General features: G+C 31.7%; 1 protein-coding gene across 1 annotated transcript in view; it reads right to left on the bottom strand.

Moving 5' to 3' along the window:
- The window catches only part of LOC127727822 (uncharacterized), an 89497-nt gene that overhangs the window by 45513 nt on the left and 16783 nt on the right, over window positions 1–27201 (bottom strand). Inside the window, exons 12-34 of the mRNA XM_052234937.1 lie at window positions 27004–27151; window positions 26415–26474; window positions 24642–24793; window positions 24279–24417; window positions 22591–22800; window positions 20659–20725; window positions 19886–20049; window positions 18469–19053; window positions 18022–18158; window positions 17241–17382; window positions 15312–15563; window positions 14852–14894; window positions 14056–14207; window positions 12817–12905; window positions 11915–11960; window positions 11366–11614; window positions 10752–10806; window positions 9664–9833; window positions 8856–9431; window positions 7687–7866; window positions 5463–5675; window positions 3272–3317; window positions 2538–2695 (exon numbers count right to left, since the gene is read on the bottom strand). Coding sequence (XP_052090897.1) covers window positions 2538–2695; window positions 3272–3317; window positions 5463–5675; window positions 7687–7866; window positions 8856–9431; window positions 9664–9833; window positions 10752–10806; window positions 11366–11614; window positions 11915–11960; window positions 12817–12905; window positions 14056–14207; window positions 14852–14894; window positions 15312–15563; window positions 17241–17382; window positions 18022–18158; window positions 18469–19053; window positions 19886–20049; window positions 20659–20725; window positions 22591–22800; window positions 24279–24417; window positions 24642–24793; window positions 26415–26474; window positions 27004–27151 — 4033 coding nt within the window. The remainder of the gene's footprint in view (window positions 1–2537; window positions 2696–3271; window positions 3318–5462; window positions 5676–7686; window positions 7867–8855; window positions 9432–9663; window positions 9834–10751; window positions 10807–11365; window positions 11615–11914; window positions 11961–12816; window positions 12906–14055; window positions 14208–14851; window positions 14895–15311; window positions 15564–17240; window positions 17383–18021; window positions 18159–18468; window positions 19054–19885; window positions 20050–20658; window positions 20726–22590; window positions 22801–24278; window positions 24418–24641; window positions 24794–26414; window positions 26475–27003; window positions 27152–27201) is intronic.

Raw genomic sequence — 27201 nt, 5'->3', positions numbered from 1 at the left:
GATGCAGAAGAATGTGTCCCCGTGCCTGTAATGTATGCCCTTATATTTTACAGTTAGGGTTTTTTGGTTTTGAGAGCTGGCTACATATTTCATAATATTAATTCTATTTTGACTGTATTTTCTTTGTCATTTGGTCTCTTGTGAAGAGTTGTCTCGTTGGCAATTATACCACGTCTTCTTATTTTTATATTTACTGCAGGGTTTGTTGCTTGTGCTGTGTGGATGCAGTAGAATGTGTCTCCGTGCCTGTAGTGTATGCCCTTATATTTTTTGTTTTTTGCTTGTGAGAGAGCTGTCTACATTTTTCATAATATTAATTCTAATTCTTTTACTGTATTTTCTGTGTCATTTAGTCTCTTGGCAATTATACCACATCTTCTTATTTTTATCAGGCCAGGATCATGGCAAATTGTTTTAGTATTTACAATTGCTAGAGTTATGTGATACAGTTTTCAATGGAAACTGAAAGGAGTGGAACAAGGGGAATTTACAAATCAAATTCCGCTCCTATAACATGATCTCGGCTGGAAACGGGTTCTGATTCTTATTATGTCTCTGATACTGAACACATATATTTTTCATTATGATTATATTGGTAGTTAATACATTATAATGACCTTGGTTAAAAGTTGAAATGACGATTTTGTGGGAAAACTAGGTGACAGCAGACCATGTAAGACAGGAGCAAGCAAGAGAAGAGTTTAATTATATAGAGACAACATTTGGGAGGGTCTGAAAGTGACTGTTAGAGGCAGGTGACAGCTGAAATGAGGTGACCATTAAGGCATGTTTGACTTTAAATGAAACTTCATGAATAATAATAATAGTAAAAGACTTATTTTCTTAAAGAATTTAACTTTATCCTTATCTTGATGATCTTGTTACCTTTAATTTTTGTCTAGAACACCCTAATTGTTTTTGGCACATCAACATACACCTTATCACTATTTGTCCGCCATTGCTGGACATCACAGAAGTTCTCGTAAAATTTTTAAGTCACAAGAGAATATGTCTGACGCCACAAAGGAAAAGTGATTGTTGTATGACGTCAATAGTTCAAGTGTCACAGATCCCCAAATAGTGATAAGGTCTATTTAATCCATAAATACTATTGATTAAAAAATTAAATCACATTCCAAGTAAAACGTGTTACACTGTGTTTTTTTCTGCCTTTTAGTAACTTACAGATTTTCAGTGCAACACTTCGAAATGTGACTTAAGTGTTAAGCAATTGTAAATATAAAAACGAGAACTAAAAAAAGGCACTTTTTTTTTTGTTCTTTAAAACTTTTTATTAATATCTTAAGAGAAATGAAGGCTTCAGAGCAAATGCAATGTGATTTCCATTATAATTTATATTTCCAAGGGGCATAGTTTGCTAAAAATATTTGATTAGAACTTATTTTCGAAAGTGTCAAAGACATTGCTGATATAAACCTATGATATAAGTTTCATAAAATTCTGGGAAGAATTGAACACATGAGAGCGATAACATTGCAATTTTCCATATAATCAATATTTTCGAAAAGGCATAACTCTTTTAAAAATAATTGATCAGCACTGATTTTTTTGAACTCTTCAAGTACATTGATGATATAAACCTATAATACAAATTTTATAAAAATCTGGCAAGAACTGTACACATTAGAGCACTCATAAGGCAATTTTCCATATAATTATAAATATTTCCAAGGGGCATAATTCTTTTAAAAATTATTGATCGGCACTGATTTTCATACTCCTCCAAGACATTGCTAATATAATTCTATAATTAAAGTTTCATATAATTCTGTCAACAATTGTACATATGAGAGCGATAACAATGCATTTCTCCATAAAATTTATTTTTCCAAGGGGTATAACTCTTTTAAAAAAAATTGATCTGCACTGATTTTTGAACTCGACCAAGACATTGCTGATATAAACCTATGATATAAGTTTCATTAAAGTTGGCAAGAATTGAACACATGAGAGCGCTAACGATGCAATTTTCCATAAAATTAATGTTTGAAAGGGGCATAACTCTTTTAAAAATAATTGATCTGCACTGATTTTCGAACTTGTCGAAGACATTAATCATTTAAACCCATGATATAAGTTTCATTAAAACCTAGAAAGAATTGTACAAATGAGAACGCTAACAATGCAATTTTCAATATGATTAATGTTTCCAAGGGGCATAACTCTTTTAAAATAATTGATCGGCCCTGATTTTCAAACTCGTCCTAGACATTGCAAATATAAACCTATGATATAAGTTTCATAAAATTCTGTCAAGAATTGTACACATGAGAGCGCTAACGATGCAATTTTCCATAAAATTAATGTTTCCAAGGGGCATAACTCTTTTTAAAATAATTGATCGGGACTGATTTTCGAACTCGTCAAAGACATTGCTGATATAAACCTATGATATAAGTTTCACAAAAATCTGGCAAGAATTGTTTACATGAGAGCCCTAACAAGACCTGACGGAAGGACGGACACCCGGTATTTCCATGTCCCCCACAACACAGGGGACAATTCAATATACTTACTTTTCAAGTTAAAGTTGGCATTCATGTCACAGACAGGTTGAGGTATTTCTGTACCATCAAAGATCTTTACATTAGGAATACAAGTTGATTTGAAGCAAGCCTTTGCTGTCATATCCACAATGAATTTCTTCATCTCTGCTGGTTTCTTTATTGTAAGTCTACAAAAAATTTATATAAAACTCTTAAAAAAACTTACTTTAAGTTGGCAATTCTAAATCAGTATTGCTTTAATGACAACTAGAGGTACTTCTAGCAAAACTAACATAATGATACTGTCTCCCCTTGTCTTTATCTTATACAAATTGTTGACCTTAACCTTGCACACACTCAATTACAAGTAAATTCACAAAACACTAATATCAAATATCATTTATTACCTTCTAGGCATTCAAAGTTCTAAGTTAGACTTAACATTGTATATTTCACTATTGAAATGTAAAATTGAATTATGGCAGAGGTTAAATACTATTTCTACTTCTGATTTGAAATGGTTTGCATCTTTAAGAATTCATTGCAGTGTATTAAAGTTAACAGTCCCATGAATGAATTTAATTTTGCTTGTCTGTTACTTCAAAGCTATACATTATATTAACATTCTCAACCACATAAAGAAAGTCTATCTAGATTTTGCTTCATTTTGAAAATTCCTCTTTGCTATTCCTGAAGGACACCACTTAATTAGCTTACCCTGACATATTTTCATCAAGATAAGGACAAATAGTAAAATTACTTACTCCAACTGGATAATGCCATTAGCAAGAGATATCTTTTCTGTCTTTCCTACAAAAACAATTAAATAATATACACAATGTTTTCTCTTTTGGACAATAAGGTTGTTTATGATTGGTTTTTTCGTTTCCTATGTCAAAAAGTATTGATAGTCCCTGTAAGAAATCCTTTATTCACTAATTTTCAACAACTTTTCACGTTGATTTTTAAAAGTTGATGGCAATACCAAACTGATTTAAATATATAGGTGCAGTTCAGGGCTTCCAAAATGGTCGTATTTTCCGGACAAGTCCGATAGATTATACAAATGACTTGTTGTGCCAAGGCTAAAACGGACATTTAAATATAGTTCAGAAGAAAAATTGAAGTTTATGCGATCTTTTTGACCTGACCTTTGGCCTTAAACAGTCACACATTTCCGGTCATATAAGTGACATGATTGATAATTACTATCAAAACAGACCCTACTATAATACCCTCTAATTACAATCGAGGTTAATTAGTTCTCTGACAGCTGATTTTACCTGTTCAGGCGACATGTAAACTATTTTGTACCTCTGACAGCTGATTTTACCTGTTCAGGCGACATGTAAACTATTTTGTACCGGACATTGATCTGTCTATTAATAGTTATTGTCTTAAATTTCAGCGGTTTGCATCTAATTAATTTAGTCAACAAGATTCAGATTACCAGAAAACGTATATTAATATCATTTGATGAAAATCTAAAAAGATAGTAATAAAGGTTTTAAGTGAAAAATTGTCAGAACCACGTTGTTTGAACGTATACTCGTGCGCATGTGCCCAGGTGTGAGATTAACTTTGTAAACCTACACAGATTTTACCAATCCGTCTCAGGTCTGTGTTTTAACATTGTCAAGTCAACATCCAGTAATAGGAAAAGTACTTTTTAAAAACAAAAGTTATTGACAGCGTAATTTTGCACAATTACAGAGCCTTAGGCAGATATAAGTACGCTGGTTTTGCACACTTCGAAAGGTGCACTGTCAATTTAACAGTTAACGCCAGAACATCGATTTGTATTAAAAATTTGTAAGGGTTCCGCTGAACCCAGTGTCTCGCCTACTTTTGCTGTTAGTCGCAGGCTCAACAAAAATGGGGAAATAATTATTGAAAATTTTCCTCTAGATACTATCTTTTGAATGTAAGAAGCTTCTGTTCAAGTTTGGTAAGAATCAAGGATGGTTTATGAATCTAATTAATGTTTTAAAAACTTTAACTGAAGACTGTATGTAATGTTAACTGGAAGAAAAACTAAGTCCATTTATAAGTAATATACGGAAAAACAGTAAATTTTTTTTTACAAAATTTCCTTTTGAATACTATCTTATGATCATAAACAAGCTTCTGTCCAAGTATGGTACAAATCCAGGATAGTTTAAGAAAGTTATTAAAATTTGAAAAACTTTTACCACAGAGTGAATGTAATGGTAACTAGCAGAAAAACTAAGTCCATTTATAAGTAAAATACAGATAAACAGGATTTTTTTTTTTAACAAAATTTACTTTTGAATACTATCTTATGATCATAAACAAGCTTCAGTCCAAGTATGGTACAAATCCAGGATAGTTTAAGAAAGTTATGAAAATTTTAAAAACTTTAACCACAGAGTGAATGTAATGTTTCCTGGCAGAAAAACTAAGTCCATTTATAAGTAAAATAAGGAAAAACAGGATATTTTTTTTACAAAATTTACTTCTGGATACTATTTTATGATCATAAACAAGCTTCTGTCCAAGTTTGGTACAAATCCAGAATAGTTTAAGAAAGTTATTAAAATTTGAAAAACTTTAACCACAGAGTGAATATTTGTGGATGCCGTTGACAACGACGGAATGTAGGATCACTATGTCTCGCTTTTGCGACAAAAGTCGCAGGCTCGACAAAAATCAAGTCAAATACCATTTTTGTGTCAATCATAATTTATATGATACCCAACTGATTACTATGGTTGCCTTTTATTTCTAAGTCTTAAGGGATTATAATCGGGAAAAGACAACAACAAAAAAATGTCCGGCTGGCTCAAATATTTTTTGGAAGCCCTGGTGCAGTTTCATTAATGAATACCCCATGCCTCCTTTTTATTCATAAACAATTTCTGCTATCAATTGATGTTACCATTGTATTTAAACTTTCAAAACAGAAGTTTTACTAACGATAATTATTATACTAACCCCATTCATAATTAATAAGTTTGATAGTTTTGTTGATTGTGTTGATGCCATAATTGATAGTGTATTCACAAGGGTCGATGAAGATGAATGGATGTAAGGTCAGGTCAAGATCTGGAATGGTTACACAACATTCTATACCGGTACATGTGCTTGTGTAATGGCAAGACATCTGGTCAGGTAAAGCAGGCATACCTAGACTACCTTTTGGACATTCTGAAAACAAAACAAATAAATTTAACTTCACAAGAAAACTACCTCACATGTTACATATTAACACAAAGGGATGAAAAAATGAGCTTTTTCCATTCAGTTAAACCAATAGTATTAAAGAGGGGCTTCCTTTTGGAGGTGCTGGGTACATACATCCTGAGATCCTGTTGGAATGGGGACTTTAAATCTGATGATTCGTGTAGGAAGCATACCTTTCTATTACAATGCACAAATAAGAAGCCTTGCAGCAACTTTTGGCTGTCTAAAATATCATCCTGTAATCCCTTTTTACCAACTTTTAGTTAGGTGGGGGTCTAAATTAAAATCCATAGAATTTTTTACTAATTAGCAACACTATAGCTCATATCAGGCTTTTTTTTTTTAAATATAATGAAAATAACGGGTCACCTGGCTTTTTTTCAAGCTATAGTTTGTTCCAAATTGTCAGATTTTGTATGGATTATGCATGAAAAACCCAATTTTGTGTGATAAAAAGAAAACTAAACAATAGAACTCAGAAACGTAAAATCTAAAATTTATAAAAATCGAAAGGGAGCTCTTGTCAATAAATATAAACAATTCACCAAAGTTTCATGAAAACTGCTCATAGAACTTTTGAGTTATTGTCCTAAAACTGGAAAATCCACCTTTCTTAATGAATAAAACCCCATAAATTGGAAACGTAAAATTCAAAATGTATAAAAATCCATAGGGAGCTCAAGTCAATAGATATAAACAATTCACCAAAGTTTCATGAAAACTGCTCAAAGCATGTTTGAGTTATTGTCCGAAAACTGGATAATCCCCCTTTTTTAATGAATAAAACCCCATAACTAGGAAACGTAAAATCCAAAATTTATAAAAATCCAAAGGAAGCTCACGTCAATAAATATAAACAATTCACCAAAGTTTCATGCAAATTAGTTAAAATTTTTGAGTTATTGTCCGACATGTTGACGACAGGTTGGACAGATGGACAGACGGATTGACGGACAACGGTATACCATAATAAGTCTCGTAAATTAGATACAACTGACTGTGTACCAGATTTTTAAAAGACTTAAGACGTTTAAAGACACAACAAATTTGTACATGTTATCAGTGTTGAAATGAGGCATGGAAGTTACAAAGTTGTAAAGCAAAGACAGGATTACGGTATGACTCCTTGAAACTTTTCATTGATGTTAGAAACAGCTGGCAGTATAGGATTTCAGAAGATTTGAAAGTCTTTTTCCCCAAAAAAACCATCCTCCATTGGATTTATTGTTAATTTGTTTCATCAAGGAGTAGGTTCACAAAGGGCTAAGATTGGCCCTTAGATTTTATAGTTTTTTTAAATCAGGCCAATATGTTTCAAATTTGACATAGAAATTAGTATTACTAATAATAAAATATAAATTTTTTTTGGTACCCCAAATTATAAATTGCTAAATTATGATCCCTTAATTATGCATTATTTGTGTTGTAACATCTGACTTGGTCTAAAATTTCCGTAATTTATAACAGTTTTTAGCATAATTTACTTTGGCCCCCATCCACGATCTTCATAAACTTTTAAGTCTAAGGATTCAATATAAACCAATTGGACATTTTGGTTACAAAACATTTTGGATGGTAGGTTGCAGCCAAAGTTTTCCTAAACCATTAAGGTAAGAAAAAAACACAAAATCATCTAATTCTGACAGTATCCCCAAAATGTGTGGACTTTATAGCCTATAATGTACTATTATGAAGAGATTTGTTTTACTTGGCATAAGATTTTGAAATAGATCCATTTAAGAACCAGATTGTGACCCTCTCTATATTCATGATAAAGTTGAAATTCAAGGCCATATTATGTGTCCTTTGCATGAAATATTTGCCACTGGACATTAGGCAAATAAAAGATTCATCACACATCTTTCAAGTACAGTATTAAATACATATTATTGTTCTTTCTCAGGACATAAGGATTGTATAGCTTTCTACTATTATTAGTATACATAATCACATATCTATAGTAATAATTACACACCATTGTTCCATCCCAGGATATTGGGACTGTATGGTTTTCTCAGATGATCACATTTAGGACCATTAAAAAATTCTTCCAGGCCTAGTCTCTTCAATATTAACAGTTTTCCTCCTTCTTTTATCTCTTCAAGTACACTTAGGCCTGTGTCTTTCAACCAACCAGAAATAAATGATGTTAAATCTAAAAATATATTTTTAATATGTTACTGTTTTATTCATTGTAATTGCAATTTTAGTGTTACCATGTTTTACAAATGATCATCAGGTTTATTATTATTTATATGGTTAGATTGTTTTAATTATTCAATATGCACCTTTATAACAGGAATATGTGTCTGCTTGCACTATCATTTTCCTTGTTCAGTGAAATGTGAAATCTGGGTCAATACTGTAATTTGGCATATAACAAATTTAGATAATATAAAGACAATCTTGTGGTAGTGAATAAAACAAAAAAATAAGTCTATAATTCTGGTGTATGTATACAATTTATATATATTATATGAATAAACTAATTTGTGGTGTCAGATTTTGTTGATGCCGATTTGTCTTTCAATATAATTTTTAAAGTTTTATTGGAATCCATAAAAATTGATTCCACATGAATAACAATATTTTTACAGTTAAATCTTCTACACATCATAATTTATTCAAAATTTAGAAAAATGTGTGAAATATCACATAAATGTAAGTAAGTGGGCCACTTTGACACCACATTACATCTTAAGACTGTCCTTCGAACAATATAACCATAAATGAACAATTTCTGCTCAATCTTATTAAAAATTGTGCCTGTCTATGGCCATATGCACATGATAAATTAAGACATTGCAATGAGCACATTTATCGAGGACTCATTTATTTTCGTGGATACCATTTTTCATGGAGTAAGGAAATATCATATATGCGGGGATATTTGTGTCGTGATTTTTCCAAAATTTGCATACAAACTATCAATATTTGTATTTTATTGAAAAATTTTATTTGTGGTTATGTTAACTACACAAAATCTACGAAAATTAGTACCCCATTAATAATGAATCCCCAGTAATTATAACCGAAAAATAGGACCAGTTTTTATCATACTCCTTAGACATTTTCTCTTGTTCATCAAGATGTTAAAATAGCTAATATTAGACAAAAGGTTATAATTTATACAAATTATATTACCAGCACTGCAGTCAATTGAAGTAGACACAAGGTCTGGTAGAGCTTCTGATAATTTCGTGTAGGTAGTATTGAAGTAGTATTTCTGTTTAGAGACTATATCTCTCAATTCTTTCTCACTGATACCATCTCCTATTCCTACAGCTATAATGCTAATGTTTCTATCGCTACATGTAGCTGCTCCTGCTGCTGTAGCTCCACGATTAGATTTCCCATCAGTCAACAGTACAACATAATCTCTGGCATCGTTCCGATCACCTTTACCAGCAACAAACATTTCCTCACAGGCATACCTCAGAGCATCACCTATGTTTGTATAGCCTCTTTTAATGTAGGATGTTTTCATTATTTCAGTAGATATTTCTGTTTTGTTATAACTAAAATTCAGGTCAAAACGTGTCCTTGATGTATCAGTTCCTCCAAACAACGACATTGCAACACGGATCATATCTTTCCTGATGGCAAGTTTATCGATGGTCTTTGATAAGGCTACCATGGTATCATCAAAATGATCCTGACCAACACTCCCAGACTCATCCACCACAAATATCACATCTGATGGCAACACAGATTTACAATCTGAAAAATGTAACGATGAAATACAAACATCTTTAATATAAATTATTAAAGCATGGTGTGTCAGCATTTCAGGAGATACTATAAAATTCCATTTACATTTTTTTTTTTTTGTAAAGTTTACATGGTCTCGAAATAAAATAAATAAACTAGAGCTATAGTAATTTTTTAAAATAAAACCATTACTACATAAATTATATATCTTCCCAACATGACTTTAATTAACTCAATTTACCTTTCATCCAGTCTAAAAAGTCATCAGAACAAAGGGGAACTTCTTGCTGTTGTAGAAGATGAATTCCATTTTGTGGTATACAGTGCTCATCACTGTCAATTGGCAGACAAATTTTTATTAAAACATCAACAATGAATCCTTTTCCATCAGCCATCTTGTCTACAGAATACCTGTAAACAGTATATACTCGCATCAATGATCCATTCTGTATTTTGTGAAAGAAATTTTTATTAGATGTTTAAACAAGTAAAGGAAAAGTAGACACACTGAAATGTCTTGTCTGCTTAATTGATTATAAAGGAATAATATGATTTCTATGACAAAGGGTCTGGCTATCAAGAATACCTCAAATTGAGAAATGAACCATGAAAATTAGGTCTAAGCAAGGAGATTTCTATCAGACACAGTCCTCGAAATCAGCACAGGACTCACAGGACATGTCCTGTAAAAATATATTCGGTCCTGTGAATTTTTGTTAATTTTGTAATACATTACTAAGAATTATTTGAAGCATCATCAATTCAGTCCTGTAAATGCCAAACCCCAATTTCTATGACTGCAGACACACACATTCATACAGCTTTAAGTGATTTTAGTTACCTACTCCTCAAAATAACCAAATCAATTGACTTTAGCGGGAAACTAACATTATCAATAAACTGTATTAAGAGGTTACATAAGATGAACCCTGTCAGACAGACATGTGGTGTATACACATAATTATCAATGATATACACTTTTTTTTAAATAAAGACTTGCCTAGCCTTTTCCATTTTGAAAATTAAACTGCTGAGAGTGGAGAAATATTGTATTGTACAAGATACTGGGGTAAAATATGTTTCTCTTATAATTTTTAGACTGCAAAATGATTTGAATGATCTGATAAAAAATGTATTCTTTCTGAGAGACATCATAAGTCTGCATATCTTCGTAACACCATAATATCAAATCAGATGACTGTGAAAAGTGTAAGTCATCCTTCTACCTCCACAAATAAAGACCAAAGTTTAGTGATCCACACATTGATTGTAAAATATTTATCACCCAGTGAGTGAAGGTTTATATCAGCTAATTCTTTAACAGCTTACTCAATTTGAACTGGTGCACTTGCTCCTTTCCCAATAGAGATCACATTCTTTTCACCTGTAATGATAAAAAACCATTTGTGTTAATCTTTTTTGAATGAAAGGATTTTAGCACATAACCCTGGTGGGAGTAAATCTTCCCAAATTTAATGGGAATAATACAACAGGAAATGAGGCTAAAATACAAGGGGACACAATAAATTGGTCCCCAGTCTATAAGATTTCCAATATACATGTACATGTCAAAAGATAGATATCAGGCATCTATAGCTTTACATCACAGTCTTATCATTTGAATCACTACACCAAACTGAGCATGTTCTAAACTTAAATCGATGAGACGCTGTTCACAATGAAATATTATTTCCCCCAAAAAGGCAGACTAATAAGATATTTGTTCTATATATAAAAAGTAAAATACAAAAAATACCAAACTTCAAGGAAAATTCAAAACAGAAAGTTCTTTATCAGATGGCAAATAAACTTCTATCATATGCGATCAAAAAATAAGTCAGAAAATATCCATATAATTATTTCTATTCAATGTGGAATATGAGAAAATGTTATATCTTATTTTTTATCAATGTGCAGAATCATGAAAATTTGATATAACCTACCCCAATCATAGTTCAAGATATATCTCTTGTATCTAAATCCTCCAAAGGCAATATCAACTTCAAACTGGCATGGATCAAACTTGACCCAGAATGGAATGTTGAAGGTCACCATTTTATCTCCTAATGGAAGTTTGAAGGTCAGATCTAGACAACAATGTAGACCTAAACAATTGTCTGTCATCTTACACTGGATCATGGTTCTGATACTGGCTGGTAAGTATTTCTGGGGATTGATCATCACTGGACAATCTGATAAATACACAAATCTGATAAATACACAAATCTGATAAATACTCAAATCTGATGAATACACAATGACATCTGACACTCGATCATAGTTCTGATACTGGCTGGTAAGTATTTCTGGGGATTGATCATCACTGGACAATCTGAGTAATACACAATGTCATTTGTAATACAGAAATTCCTTAATTCCAATTAAAAAATGGAGAGAATATTGTGGCATTAGAAAGTTTACGTGTAATGTTTTCCCAATTAATATAGTATATAAATTAAGTATATAAATAGAAATGGTAAATAATTTCCTACCTATAGGTCCATTTGGTACAGCACATGATCCAGAGGTAAAATGTTTCTGAAAACAATAATAAATTATACTTTATGTTAATAATCTCAATACAATACAGAAAGCATTTGTAGCTTAATTATGGGCTAAAGTAGTACAAAAATGTCCCATTCAATCAGAATAAATTCAACAAAACAGTACTGTTGCTTTGATGTCACACCTGAACCTCCCTAAAAAGACCCTTTTAAAAATACATGGAGTATCAAGGAAACAGTTTATGATGTGTACTGATTGATATGTCAGTGTGGGAGAACATGATTTATATATTAGACATATTGGCTTTGAACTAGTTTTCAATAAATGGAAGTACTCTTACATGTCTTAGATCAGTATTTTTTGCTTTTGTGTTTTTGTTAATTTATTTATGTGACTGATTGAACTGATTTATCAAGCCATTTCCAACTGATTTTGTTCTTATGTTGTGCTGTTACACCACTAGTACTGTCCCAGATAAGGGGAGGTTTGAGTTCCCACAAACATTCTTTTTGTGACTGATGTTGAATTTCTGAATTGATTCCTTTATGAAAGGATATATGAAATTCAGTTGTATATAACAGATTAGTGTAGAGCCTCAAAATGTCCTTTTGTTTGCTCCGGTAAGATCATTTTTATCATCCCTCAAGTTCGAAAGTTTGTTCAGCACATTAACTTTGCAGAAACTAAGTTCAATTTGCATAAGGTTGCCCCATGATATAAATTTGATTCATTACCTGAAAACTTTTCAAGATTCAGGATAATTTTGAGTTTGAAATATATTATACACATTTGGATGCCTATTTTGTTTTTTTGTTTTGGTGAAAATGCTCTCAATTGACGCATCATCTCCTTTTATTTATATATCTTTTTCACTTCTAAAACTACTTACATCCAAACCCAAATGTCGTAAGACAATGTCAAATGCTTCCTCTGTCATTTTACCACCAATAGCTGTGATTAAATCAGATATGGAATCTCCTGAAAAATGTTGCTTATTATAAAGATCAACTGCTCATAATATACAGAATACTGCCATAATATACAAAATACTGCAGTAGAGCAGTCATTACATATAATTTAAGTATTACAAATTCTGTTGCTTTCAGCAGTTAATATTTTCTTAGAAGTTCAATTTCTTCACAATAGTTTAACATAATAGGAAAGATAAACTGTTATCACAGAGATATGTCTCGCTTTTTGGTTATTTCGATAATGCAAATGTTGAAATTAAAATAGCAACACTTTTACATGTAAGTTTTGCAAATATTCAAAGTCAATGAATCATGACTGAAGGTACATGGCCAAACAATCTCCATGGAAATGAGATGTGCCAATGCTAAAACAACTGCATACCAAATACCATTGACTTATCATAAGTAGTTCCCTTTAAACAAACCTAAACACAAACTAATACATGTAACTAAGCAAAATTTCAAATTCAATAAACCATTACTGAGGGGGCGGGGTCAAATAATCTCCATTGTAATGAGATGTTCCAATGCTAATACAACTGCATACCAAATATCATTGACCTACCACTAGTGGTTCCCCATAAACTGACCTAATCACAAACTAATAAATGAAAACTAAGCAAAAATTTCAGTCAATAGACCATGACTGAGGGGGCGGGGCCAAATAATCTCCATGGAAATGAGATATGCCAATGCTTATACAACTGCATACCAATTATCATTAACTTACCACTAGTGGTTCCCCATTAACTGACCTAATCACAAACTAATACATGAAAACTAAGCAAAAATTTCAAAGTCAATAGACCATAACTGAGGGGGCGGGGCCAAATAATCTCTATGGTAATGAGATGTGCCAATACTAATACAACTGCATACCAAATATCTTTAACTTACCACTAGTGGTTCACCATAAACTAGACCTAATCACAAACTAATACATTGTTGCCGCCGCCACCGCCGCCTGCCGGAAACAGCATACCTATGTCTAGCTTTTTGAATCCATCAAGCGAGACAAAAATGACTAATAATGATAGGTTTTTTTATACTTTGACAAATTGTAGTTAATATATATATATCACTTTTTTTCAAATAAAAAAAAGTAAATAACATCTAGCTTGTTTTCAATCTATAGGTTGTGAAAAATATAGAATTACCTGAGAAAGTAAAGTTTTCATTACATATTGGTATAGGTATTTCATGGTTCTCCAAAAACATCTGATCTATAATACAACTGCCCTGGAAACACAGCTTCAGTCCAAAGTCTATTTCAAAGACTTTCTTGTCATCATTTTTGTCAATAACAAAGCTGAAAGAATGAATAAATCAAGAAAATGTGTCCAAACACATTTTATGCCAGCGCCAAACCAGCTTCTTTGGACTTTGTGTTGTTTGTTGTGTTTGACTTTGTTTTTATATTTATTTTCTTGTGGGAGTACAGAGTTGGTGGTTGGTGTGGTTTGTTGTACTTTCCAATGTGTAATCATTTATTGTATTTCTTACAAATTAGACTGTAGAATAGGTAATTTATTTATGGTCAAGCATGATATGCCTACTGATTATATAACTTACCGGTACAAACTAAACTAGAACGATGGCTGATTGTCAAACATGTATGTGTTATCCCTGCCGGTTTTTTTTTACTCAAAAACCAGACTTGTAAACAGATTGATGGTAAAAAATGTCTTAAAATGGTCAAATAATTTTATAAGGATCCAAAAACTTTAAAATGACAAACCTGAGATTAATCAAATTCAAAAGGAGGATTGACAGAGTTGACTACAGTGTAAAAACATTTAAAAGATCTATCATAATAGTCTTTTGTTATCAAGAGACATGGTAGGAGGAATAGATGGACACCAGTCTATCAAGACATATTCTTCAATGGCATCAAAACAAGATTCTGTTAAGAGGCATTTAATTAAATAACAAATGTAGATATCAGTGACTTACATTACTTGCACATCTTTTGTTATTGTTAGAGTCTCTGTCTTTCCTAGAAAATAAATAACCACATTTGTCACATTTGTGCTGTTTGCATATTCATCATCACCAGAGCAGACAACCATATCTTAGATTCAATTATTATCTTATATCCTATTACAGTTTATAGTTTATTTTTAAATGTTATACAGTGACATCTATGTGTTTTTTTTAATCTTAAAGATCCCATTTACTGAAAAACAGATAATCAAATGAAAAGTGCAAATGGTTAATAATATTTCTGTTTCTATTTCTCATAACAATGTTACATATTTATATTTTTCAACAATTTTGAGGTGAAAAAAGTAAATCTATTTCAACAAAATTATTATCCACATCAATTACAATTGACCAATATAATGTGACCTTCCCCTGTGGCAAGAAAAACTGTAATAAAATTTGTTTCATTGTAATTTCTAAATAAATTTACCCCATTTATAGCTGATCAGGATCAACGATCTTATTCTTCCTTCAAATCCAAACTTCAGAATATATTTACAGAAGTCCAACTCTACAAAAGCTCTGAACGCTTTGGCATAATTAAAATCACCGATGCTCAGTGAAATATCTGCACAAGCATCTAACCGTAGACAGTCATTAGATATATAGTAATACAGATGGTCGTTAAGCCAACTATTAGTGATATCTGGCAATGATATTTCTCTGCCCATTGTTTCACATCCTACAATTTATAACATACCTATTTATTAATTATAATCTATAATTAATAAAAAACATATTTTATACTATTTATACAAACTGGATGCCTTATAATCAGTTAGTAAATTTGTAGCAAGAGTCTTGAACTGTCATAACCACAATCCTCTTTACTTTGATTGTGACATCACTGAATGAGACTATTCAATGAAATTTGTACTTACCATGAGCAAAACAAATAGTGCCACATGTGGAGCAGGCTATGGCAAAGGTAACACCAGGTATTGTCTAAGGTAATATCAGGTAATTGGCTTAGGTAACACCACGTATTGACTAAGACAACACCAGGTATTGACTAAGACAACACCAAGTATTGCCTAATGTAACATTAGCAATGGCTGAAGTAACATTATGTATTGTCTTATATAGCATGAGGTATTTATTAGCTAAGGAAACACCAGATATTACTGAAGCTCCATATATATAACAAATATAAGCCAATTTAGTTGTTTTTGTAAAAATCATGTCAAGGGAGACAACCTTTGGTTAGGGATGAGACAATACAACTGTCTACCTGTGGACCAATGCCTGTCAGACCACACATTGTTCTGTTGTCCAATGCCTATCAGACCATAAATTGCTCAAGAATATATTGAATTTTTTTTTGCACTGGAAGTTATTTGTCTCCTGCTTGTTTCAATAAACTGTATACTCAGATGGTTTAGGTGCCAAAGATGAGAACCTTTACACCAGAGCTATGATTGACGTATTCAATATTTGTTTAATTGGCAATTTAATGGAGAAAAACATATTGTTTTTTATGTTAGTCCTACATAAAACTTGGTTTTTCATAATTTCTCATTTGAAAAAAAAAATGGTTTCAAAAGTTGCTTAATAGACTGTTTTTTTTTTAACCGTCCTCAGTTATTCTACAATGTAGTTTCAGTATAATATAACAGTTATTGCTCAGTTTAGATTTAATTAAACAATAATTGCCATCAAATGAGGTAAGTATCCTAATTTTTTACCCTTGAAGGGTTGACTATTTGTATGTTCACCTCAAATGAAGTGAATAATTGTATATTGTCTAAAGTAGCACAAGTTATTGGCTACAAGAAAATCTGGTACTGATTACGGTAACAACTGGTACTTGCAAAGGACTAATGATAAAACCAGATAGCTGTCTTTCCATTATTATGAATATTATGAACATTTTTAGACAAGCCTACAACAACAAAAATGCTGGTCTCTTTACAACTTTCAAATTCAAAGTAAAATTACCAAAGTCATACAACACAAAAAACAAGAATGTGTCCATAGTACACGGATGCCCCACTCGCACTATCATTTTCTATGTTCATTGGACCGTGAAATTGGGGTAAAAACTCTAATTTGGCATTAAAGTTAGAAAGATCATATCATAGGGAACATGTGTACTAAGTTTCAAGTTGATTGGACTTCAATTTCATCAAAAACTACCTTGACCAAAAACTTTAACCTGAAGCGGGACAGACGCACGAACAGACTGACGGACGGACAAACGAACTGACGCACAGACCAGAAAACATAATGCCCCTCTACTATCGTAGGTGGGGCATAAAAATAAAAGTAATCGACAGAAAAAGGTTGCCCAATATTTTGACTTCAAGATTGTTGAAAAGATAATAAAAACCTCAGCAACAATGGACAGAGTTGTACATACGTCTATCATCAGCCTTCAACCTTTCAGTAAGTTCCTGATTGGACCCAGTGGTATTTAGACCTCTATTATTTAAAGTGTTTATCAGTTGAAATATTGACATCTTATCTGGTCGTAAACATGGTCCTGTTGATTGCAAGATATCCTAAAATAAAAGTAAACTAATGAGTTACAGAAAGTTCAGATCACTTTAACAAAACATAGGAAAGCACTCAAAATCAACAATCTCAACATAATCTATCAATTAATTATCTAAATTGAAAAAAAAGAAGTCTTTCTTCATCAAAGGAAGATCATTAATAGCACTGGTATCATAGAAGAGGTTAAATGTCAAATTAAAATCTTAATATAATTGTAACCTGAATTTTCAAATCATGAGAACAATAATATGTTATACTGGGATATTGTTTTTAAGAGGGTATAAGTACTTATACTCATACAAAAAAGAAGATGGGATGATATCTTCTACTCATGTAAGACTATTTTCTATCTCTTGCACATCTAGAACAACATTATTGAATAATACCATATTTAAGAATGCTCTCAGTTGCAGAAATTAAACTTAAAATATCTAACAATTGATTATGAAAACAGGCTTCCCTACACTCGAAATAAAAGCATACAGAAGATGTGTCAGGGAAAGTTCAAAGTGACTGCAACCAGACTTTGCTAATTTACCATTGAGGACCACAATATAGCTTTCAAAAATTGACAAGTGCTTAAATCGCAAGGTAAGGATTACAATCAACTAAGAACATTCTGAAGTTTTTTTCCAAGTAAATACCTCCGGTAAACCAAGAGCTTCTAACAGCTTTCCCTTTAGTAGCTGTTTTCCTTCTTCTAGTTTCTTTATCGCTGCTTCTTTAATTGTGCTTTTTATTGAGTCAAGGCTTAGATATGCTTTATAATCAATGTTCCAAGCTGAAATCAAATATAATTTAATCCAGTGAATGAAATTATAAACATTTTTCATTTTTATATCAGCAGCCATTACATAAAAAAAACCACAAGTACTTTGCTCAATCCTACCTCAGTTTTCATCAAAACTATAAAATACTGCAAGCAATTTCGATATACTTTTCATAACAATCCTTAGAGAAGAAGTTCTTTTATGGAAAGTAATTTAGAATCATGTCTATAAAAAATGTTACATTCAGTCATGATTTTTCATAGAATTTTTCAAAATGTGATCAAGAGACTAATACAAAGCTATAATTTGATGAGAACTTACCAAAACTACAATCCAATGTCTGTATAACAAGCTGGGGTAGAGTTTTGTGTAGATCATCATATATTGTATGTAGGTAATAGTTTGGCAGAGAATACGATATGTCCTTCAGTAACTGTTCATCTATACCAGATCCAATACCTACAGTCACTATTCTTATGTTAGCATTTTTACAAACTGCAGCTTTTGTCACTACTGGGCTTGCTCCTTTATTATTTTTACCATCTGTTAAGAGGACAAGGTAATTCTGTGCATCAGAACGATCCCCCTTATTACCAACAAACATTTCCTCACATGCATATCGGAAAGCATCAGCTATATCTGTATAGGAGCCTTTCTTGTAAACAGCACTGGAAAATGTCTCCTTGATTGCTGTATTACTGTACTGGGAGTTTAGATTTAAAAGTGATCTGGAAGTACCTGTCCCTGCAAAAAGTGTGACACCAATCCGGACTAAATCTTCACCAATAGCTAGTTTATCCACAGTGTTTGACAAAGCTGTCATGGTGGACTTGAAATTAGTTTCTCCAACACTTCCAGATTCATCAACTACAAATACTACATCTACAGGTACAACAATCTTGCAGTCTGAAATACACAAAATTTATACAACAGAGGAGAATTTTACAGAAAAAAAAAGATTTTAAGATGTGTCAATGAGTGATTCCTTACAAGTACGAACAAATTCAGCATTTTCTATATTCAAAAAGTCAAAGGACAAAGAATTTGAGGAAAAGTAAGGCAAGCCTTTTTAGATAACAATTACAAAGTGTTAAAAAACTTTACAGTGTTTTATCAGGTATTAAGAGTTTTTGTTAAACAAATAGTTTACAGTTGTAAACTTAGGTTATGAAATTAGGCTCTGCAATGTAACCAACATACTAGACATATTTTAAATAGGGACTTTCACTTGCAGGCTCTGCTCTGCTAATCATGTTCCTTCTTTTTCTGTAGCCCTTTGAATGTTTTTATCGAAATAATTTCTTTGTGCAATTTTTACTCGAACTCTAAAGATATAAACCAAACAATTACCCTTTACAAAAAAAGAATATTTGACATGACTATGACCTTTGTAAACATGGGTGTTGTGTGTTCAGCATATTGATTTAGGTTTGTGACCTTTGTCTTTAAGCTAGAGAATACATTTCTTTTTGTGATGCATTTTTTAGGTGGTATTCAAGATAAAGAGTGGATTTGTGAACATCATCTCACAGACAATTACCGAAATACAGCAGTGTAAAAATTCCATGACAGATGACCCTAGGTGTGTATTGTTCCATTCTGGCATATAGTGTCCACTAGTATTAGGTCTTGGCTGGCAAATTGTAATATATATCTTTGGGAAGTTTTATTTTCAATATCAACAAAAAATTTGTGTATATGGGACAGAGCGATGAGGTTTATGATAGTACTACATTACCTTGTGGCCATACAATAGAACCATCACTTTTACATATAGGCAGAGGTAATACTGCATTGGCTAACAAACTGAATTCTGCCAAACAATTACTTGTATCCTCACGTTGACATAATCCCAGCACAACAGATGCCAATAATCCAGTATCTGTCTTCTGTATATCATATCTAAGTAAATAATGAGAGAAAAGTAACATAGAGTTTCTCCTTTGCGCTATGTTATATGCATGTACATGGGATTGCTTCGAAATGTTAAAGCATTCAATAATGTTATAACTTACTATTCTTTACAGTTAAATACGTGACATATTTTACAATTCAGTCTTTCAACAAGTCTCCCAGATACCATGGGTCATCCTTCGGTCAAGTGTCAAGTTTTAAAATTATAATTTAAAGAAAGACCCAAGACCCTTTAAATTACTGCTTTTATAAGTGGTTTTATGCTATGACCTATATGTCAATATAAATAGTCCTTTCCGCTACAAGATATATTTTTTATCTAAGTGATTAAAGATAAAATTTATGGCTAGGAATATTTTTTCAAGAAATTAAGAGTTGATAGAACTTATTCCCATACTTGTATTCATCTTAGTATAAGCAGACTAATGTTATGGTACTATTGTAATGTGTTTTCTTTACACAGAGTGGGCTAAATTTGGGGTTATGTTTTTCTAATTTATAATAATAAACTTTTCAATATGAAAATGAAACAACTGTATTTTATTAAAAAAAAATTGAGTTTCATAATCATATTAATTAAAAGACTAATTTTCTTACTTTAATATTCCATCCATTCCTCCCATGATGTCAAATTTTAAACCTGTATGTATTTCATCTGACAAACCTGTAAATAGATTAGTTATTCCATTCAAGTTTATTGTTTTAATATTTTTGCTCTGATGCTCAACACTCTTCTTTAATAGAAAGGATAGTACTGGTAGAACTACTGATTTGTATCAGAAACAATGCCTGACCTTCATTAGAGTTGAGATGCTTGAGTATTGTGGGTGTTATTATGTATACTATAAGTTAATCAGAAATGTTGACCATTGGTGTTAATTAGTAACTCTATAAATCACATAAGAACAGACTCAAATATGATGATATATTCATTTTGATAAGACTATTAACTCTCTACATTTCATTAGAACTGACCCAGAAATGACCTGTAACTCTTACAGCACATAGAAATCTTGTATTTTGATAAAAGACTCATCAAACTACTGTAAATTCAGAAATTATTGCGATGTTTTTATTATTGGGAAAAAATGCGACAGGGTTATAATCGCAATAATTTAAACTCGCATTTTGAAATTTTTTATATGAATTAAACAGGATTTTTCTCAATATCGCAAAAATTAAAAACGCATTATAGGCTAAAATGACAAAATCGCAATAATAAATGCATGCAATAATTTGTGAATTTACAGTAGTTAGCAGGAAAGGAGATAGTTTGATAAGGGCTTAATATGGCCCCTATTTCTAGCTTAAATTTCAAATCAGGACTTATTCACCAAATACCACAATAATTTATAGCTAAGACAATGCCTAGATAGAAAAAAAAGTTTTTGCTTAAACTTTAGGCATTAGCGTTCTTTTTATGACATCATTGACAGCAAAAGTTTTCATTTTCCATGAACAGTCAGTAAAAACAGGTCAATTTACATTGATTTTCAGGACTGGAAACTATGAGCGCATGCATGGACAAAAAAGATCTTAAGGTGGTACATAACACTACAGGGAGATAACTCTGTAAAAATCAGCTGAACCTTTTAATCAGCTTCTATTGTTAAGGAAATATTAAGCTTCTCAATGATCAAAGTTAGTGTTTGTCAAACTGCTATATATTCAATGAAAATTTTCTGATAAAGTGTGTGGTTCAAGATTTTTTAAATTTTTATATTTTTGTCTAAGGATCCAAGTAAATATTTTGTTGAACGAGCCAAATTAATTTTAGTCAAGGTGTTTGGTACCACCTTAATACATTATGTTTGTTATTAGAATTTACATACCCGAAATGAATATTTAGTTTGTCAAAGGATGCGCTTTATGTTTTCAAGACATAAAATGAGTTGGAATCCAGAAGATTTTGTCAACTTTGAACAAATTCTCTTTTTTTTTAATTTATTTACAGGAAAAGTTTAACAAAAATAGTTCTATTTCACTTTCTTGCATGTCTTCTGAACAATTTGAAAGTTTTTTTATATTGAAACAATACACTTAATTTGACCCTTCTGAACATACTCCTTTTGAAGATACGCTAGTCGTAATTTGGTCACATTTTATCAGCAATATTTGAAATTGAATAATTTTTCTTATTTGTATATATGAATCAATAGGAAAAAATATTTTTGGAAAGTACTAATTTAAAATGTAAAATAAAATGAGCATCATTACAATACTGGGAAAATTCTTTTTGATTAATGAGAATTTTTCAAAATTTGCATATTTAACATTGAACTTATTCTAAAATATTTATAGACAGAGATAAGTCAGACATAAAATAAGAATATTCTTTGAAATCATATTTTGCTATTCAGGGGAGATAAGTGAGGTACAAAAAAAAAAAGAATATTTCCAGACAATCTGGTACAACTCCAGCAGACATGAAATGTCATGAAACAATAACAATATGTTCTAGGATCTTTGTTGTATTGTCAACTTTAAAGTATATATTCCTTGGTGTAGTAAATTAAGATATACAATTACCATCATATCCCATATCAAACTTCAGTGTGTAGTTATGGTCTCCTATCCCAAAACTAAACTGGTACTGACAAGGATCATATCTAGCATAGGCTTTAATAGTGTACAGAAACATTAGGAACTTAACATTCATACAACACTCCAGACCTAGACACATGGAATCATATGTACAGTACATATTGTCTGGTGTTGTTATATACATCCATGGACACCCTGTAATATACAATACATAATAGTCATACAACACTCCAGACCTAGACACATGGAATCATATGTACAGTACATATTGTCTGGTGTTGTTATATACATCCATGGACACCCTGTAATATACAATACATAATAGTCATACAACACTCCAGACCTAGACACATGGAATCATATGTACAGTACATTTTGTCTGGTGTTGTTATATACATCCATGGACACCCTGTAATATACAATACATAATAGTCATACAACACTCCAGACCTAGACACATGGAATCATATGTACAGTACATATTGTCTGGTGTTGTTATATACATCCATGGACACCCTGTAATATACAATACATAATAGTCATACAACACTCCAGACCTAGACACATGGAATCATATGTACAGTACATATTGTCTGGTGTTGTTATATACATCCATGGACACCCTGTAATATACAATACATAATAGTCATACAACACTCCAGACCTAGACACATGGAATCATATGTACAGTACATATTGTCTGGTGTTGTTATATACATCCATGGACACCCTGTAATATACAATACATAATAGTCATACAACACTCCAGACCTAGACACATGGAATCATATGTACAGTACATATTGTCTGGTGTTGTTATATACATCCATGGACACCCTGTAATATACAATACATAATAGTCATACAACACTCCAGACCTAGACACATGGAATCATATGTACAGTACATATTGTCTGGTGTTGTTATATACATCCATGGACACCCTGTAATATACAATACATAATAGTCATACAACACTCCAGACCTAGACACATGGAATCATATGTAACACTGTTTCATTGACCTAGATAGATTCTGTATATGCATAGCAGTAGAGGGGCCCTCTTTACATGTTATTTTGTTTGACACGAATGTAGTAAGCAGAGGTTGTAAGAGTGGTGGCGCATATTCCCCTTGGACACATTTTCGCCGTTTTGCTATTTTTTCTGTAAAATTTGTGTGCATTTACCCAATACTTGCCTAAATAGATGGTAAAGACTGTTTGTAATGTTACAACTGTTGATATTCCTCTTTACCCCATTTCCAAGGTTATTCGCACATATTGAGAAATACGCAGGTGTTTTTAAATAATTTTGGCAATTATGTAAGATTTATATGGCAATCATGTGCATGCCTTGTTATGTTTATCCTGAAAGCAAATCACCTAGAATAATTACAAGTGTACACCATTGGATGGTCTTTGAAAGTTAATTATTAGGATCATTGTTTTTAAAATTTATCCAGAATGTAAGTTATGGACAATGTTTGAAATCCAATCTATAATTAACATCTTTTGAGAGTGAGTGGTCATGTTGACTGTACAGTAAATATTGTCATGAAATAACACTTGAATAGTAAATAATCAAATTAAAAAAAAATAGTTACAACATAATAAGGTTAAATACCCTATGAAAAAGAAATTTTGAAGAAAAAAGTTTTCAGAATGATATTACTTTTGTCAGGTGTTGTGAGTCTGGTGATCATCTGTTCTCTTGATCCTTCGCTTGATTTACCACGTTCCAACAGTTCTTGTTTTAACTGTTCATCTGTTGCCTGTGCTGGATTTAGACATGGCTTGTTATCAATCAGTTTCTGAAAGTAATCAATTATCTTTGTAATCAAGCTTTGGAATATAACTAATTTTCATATAAGCTGCTGGTAACAATTTGTTACAGGTTAATTTCTATTGACAGTATGGGAAAATAATTTCACCATGGATTCATAAAGAGGTCAAGAGCAAATTTTGTTGATAAATTCATATAAGCATATATCTCTTCTCTACTGTGTGCCTACAAGTTTTACTATGGAAAATTTACCTTTATCGACTTGAGAACTTCAGCTAACTTCTGTTTACTGTCTGACATGCCAAGTTTATCCAGAAATTCTATAATATCTCCTAGTTTTAATTTTTTCAATGAAAATCTTTTCATGAAACTGTCTGCTTTCTTTAAAAGTGTAGAAAACATATCTATAATTAAATAAGAATACTTTATTATAAAATATACAAAAACTTTATCTCCTCAAGAATAGATGTTATCCTGCAAGAAAAATGGTCCAATTTTGAAATCATCATCTATAAATTTTGGGTTTAATGAAAGTACTGTTACATTTTTATCATCTGGCATGTTATGACATATACTTGATGCTTAAATAAATACCTCATATATTCTATACAGAACAAAGTATGCACAATTATCATACTAATAATACATATACAGTTAACTCTCGTTGTCTCGAACTCGGTTGACTCGAAATTTCGGATGAGTCGAAGTTTTCACGTGGTCCCGAACTTTGTTTCATATAAATGTATGTATTTCGACTCCTGATGAGTCGAAATTGGATGAGTCAAAATTTCGGTTGAGTCGAACTAAATTTACAGTCCCAAGGTTAACAAAAGCATTCAAAATTCATTATATATCTCGAACTAATACACATATGTCAAAACATGACCTCGAGGATTTAAATGGATTGAAGAATTAATCTGACAATACACGTGTAATTAAATTTCCTGTCACCGACAACTGTATTGATTTATGACATGCTATTTCCATGAGTGTTTACCTAAGACTATCTTTTATAAAATTTTTATAAATAATTAGTGATACATTGTTAATGTTCATGAAAAAGTATTTAAAATGTTTACAAAAACAATTAATCGTGATTTACACTGATGCGCTTGGATGTGTATAAAGTGGGGATTAAGACTTCCGTTGGTGATCACCTAAAAACTACTCAATCGGCGTCTTTAATCTTGTATTTTCTTTTGAAAAGAAAAAGTGAGATGAAAGAAAATGAAGAGAAATCTAAATTTTCTAAAATCTCTTGTATCCGAGAATAAACAATTTTGTCAACTTTAAATGACCTAAATAACGCTAAGATCAATTGGAAAATTACTCTCTTGGATAAAAGCCATAGGAAAAAATTGTAACTGAAACAATTGAATAAGTAAAAATAATGTTATTATAATAATAATAATAAAAGACCATGACATACAAATACATGGATCTGATACCAGAATATCGATCCCCTTTCCATATATTCATCCGGATTTATTTTAGCTTTACCAAGCTAAGCAAGAGTTGTGTCCCTTGGTCTGTCAAACTTCCGGTTTTCGTTTGAGTCGAACTACGTGTATCTCGAAATATTTCTCTGGTCCGGCTGACTTCGAGATAACGAGAGTTGACTGTATACTCATTTGGAATATGATGAGATGTGAGTTATTGCTCAATAATGATACACCACTACAAGTTTTTGTTTAACAGGCAGTTGATGAGCAATGGATATTAAAAGCATCAAATGGCAAAGCATGCCCATATGAAGCTTGAAACTTAAATTCAGGAAGCTCTGATTTGTAGTTCCTGAGAGAAAAAATGTGACAGACAGAAGGAAGGAGGAATAAAAGAATAGACAGTGGTAAACCAGTTTATCCCTTATATAGGAAGTAAGGTATACTAATTTCTCCATTATTTATAATGATTTTTTTAATTGTATCTAAATTATATATATATATAACATTTTGTTATTTTATAATCCTGCACACAGAATATTTTGGTATTATTAGCAAATTGAAAAAATGAAGTTTAAAATACCTTTTGCTCCAGACAATGATCCTGAGGTTTGAAATTTGGAAAACATGCCACTTGGGTTACCTGAAATTATAAATTATCATCTATAGCAACCATAGACAAAATTTCATATATATACAATTCTGTTGTCTGTCTTTGTAATGTAATTGCTATAGCACTTGTTTGTAATATCATTGCTCTAGTATTCTTTTTGCTGTCTTTGTATTAAACATCATTGCTCTAGTACACGTTTGTAACAGCATTTCTCTAGTATTGTTTTCTGTCTTTGTATTGCTTTAGTACTCTTCTGCTTTCTTCACCTGTAACCTTATTACTTTAGTATGGTTTTGTTTTCTAACATATTAAATGTTTTTTTCTTAAAACTGCATCGGTTTGACATTGAATGTAAAGGCATCTGAAAAACAATCAAAGAAAATTTAATTTTGATATTTAATAATCTAAATTGTATTACTATAAACAACAGATGCATAATTTGAACAGTGACAAAGCAGGTGAAACAAACATTTCTTTGCAAAAAATTTATTACTTTTAGTCAGTCATTTCATGAAATAATGTTTAGCTAATAAAACTAATTAGCTGTTGATTTACAAACTTTTTGCAGCCTCGATGTCTCCTCCCGGATCAGCTGACATTGGTGGAGGGTCTACAGGATCTACATCACTGTTGGGCATATCTGGTGTAGTGTCTTCTTGGTCCTTTCCCTCATTTTTCACTACAAAACCAACAGCTTTCACCTCACCCTAACAAAATACAATACAAGAGTGCACACGCAGAAATGTCTCGCTTTCTC

Source organism: Mytilus californianus, unplaced genomic scaffold, assembly GCF_021869535.1.
Source record: "Mytilus californianus isolate M0D057914Y unplaced genomic scaffold, xbMytCali1.0.p SCAF_2, whole genome shotgun sequence".
Classification (NCBI taxonomy): Eukaryota; Metazoa; Mollusca; class Bivalvia; order Mytilida; family Mytilidae; genus Mytilus; species Mytilus californianus.
This window is presented reverse-complemented; position numbering and strand designations above follow the sequence as displayed.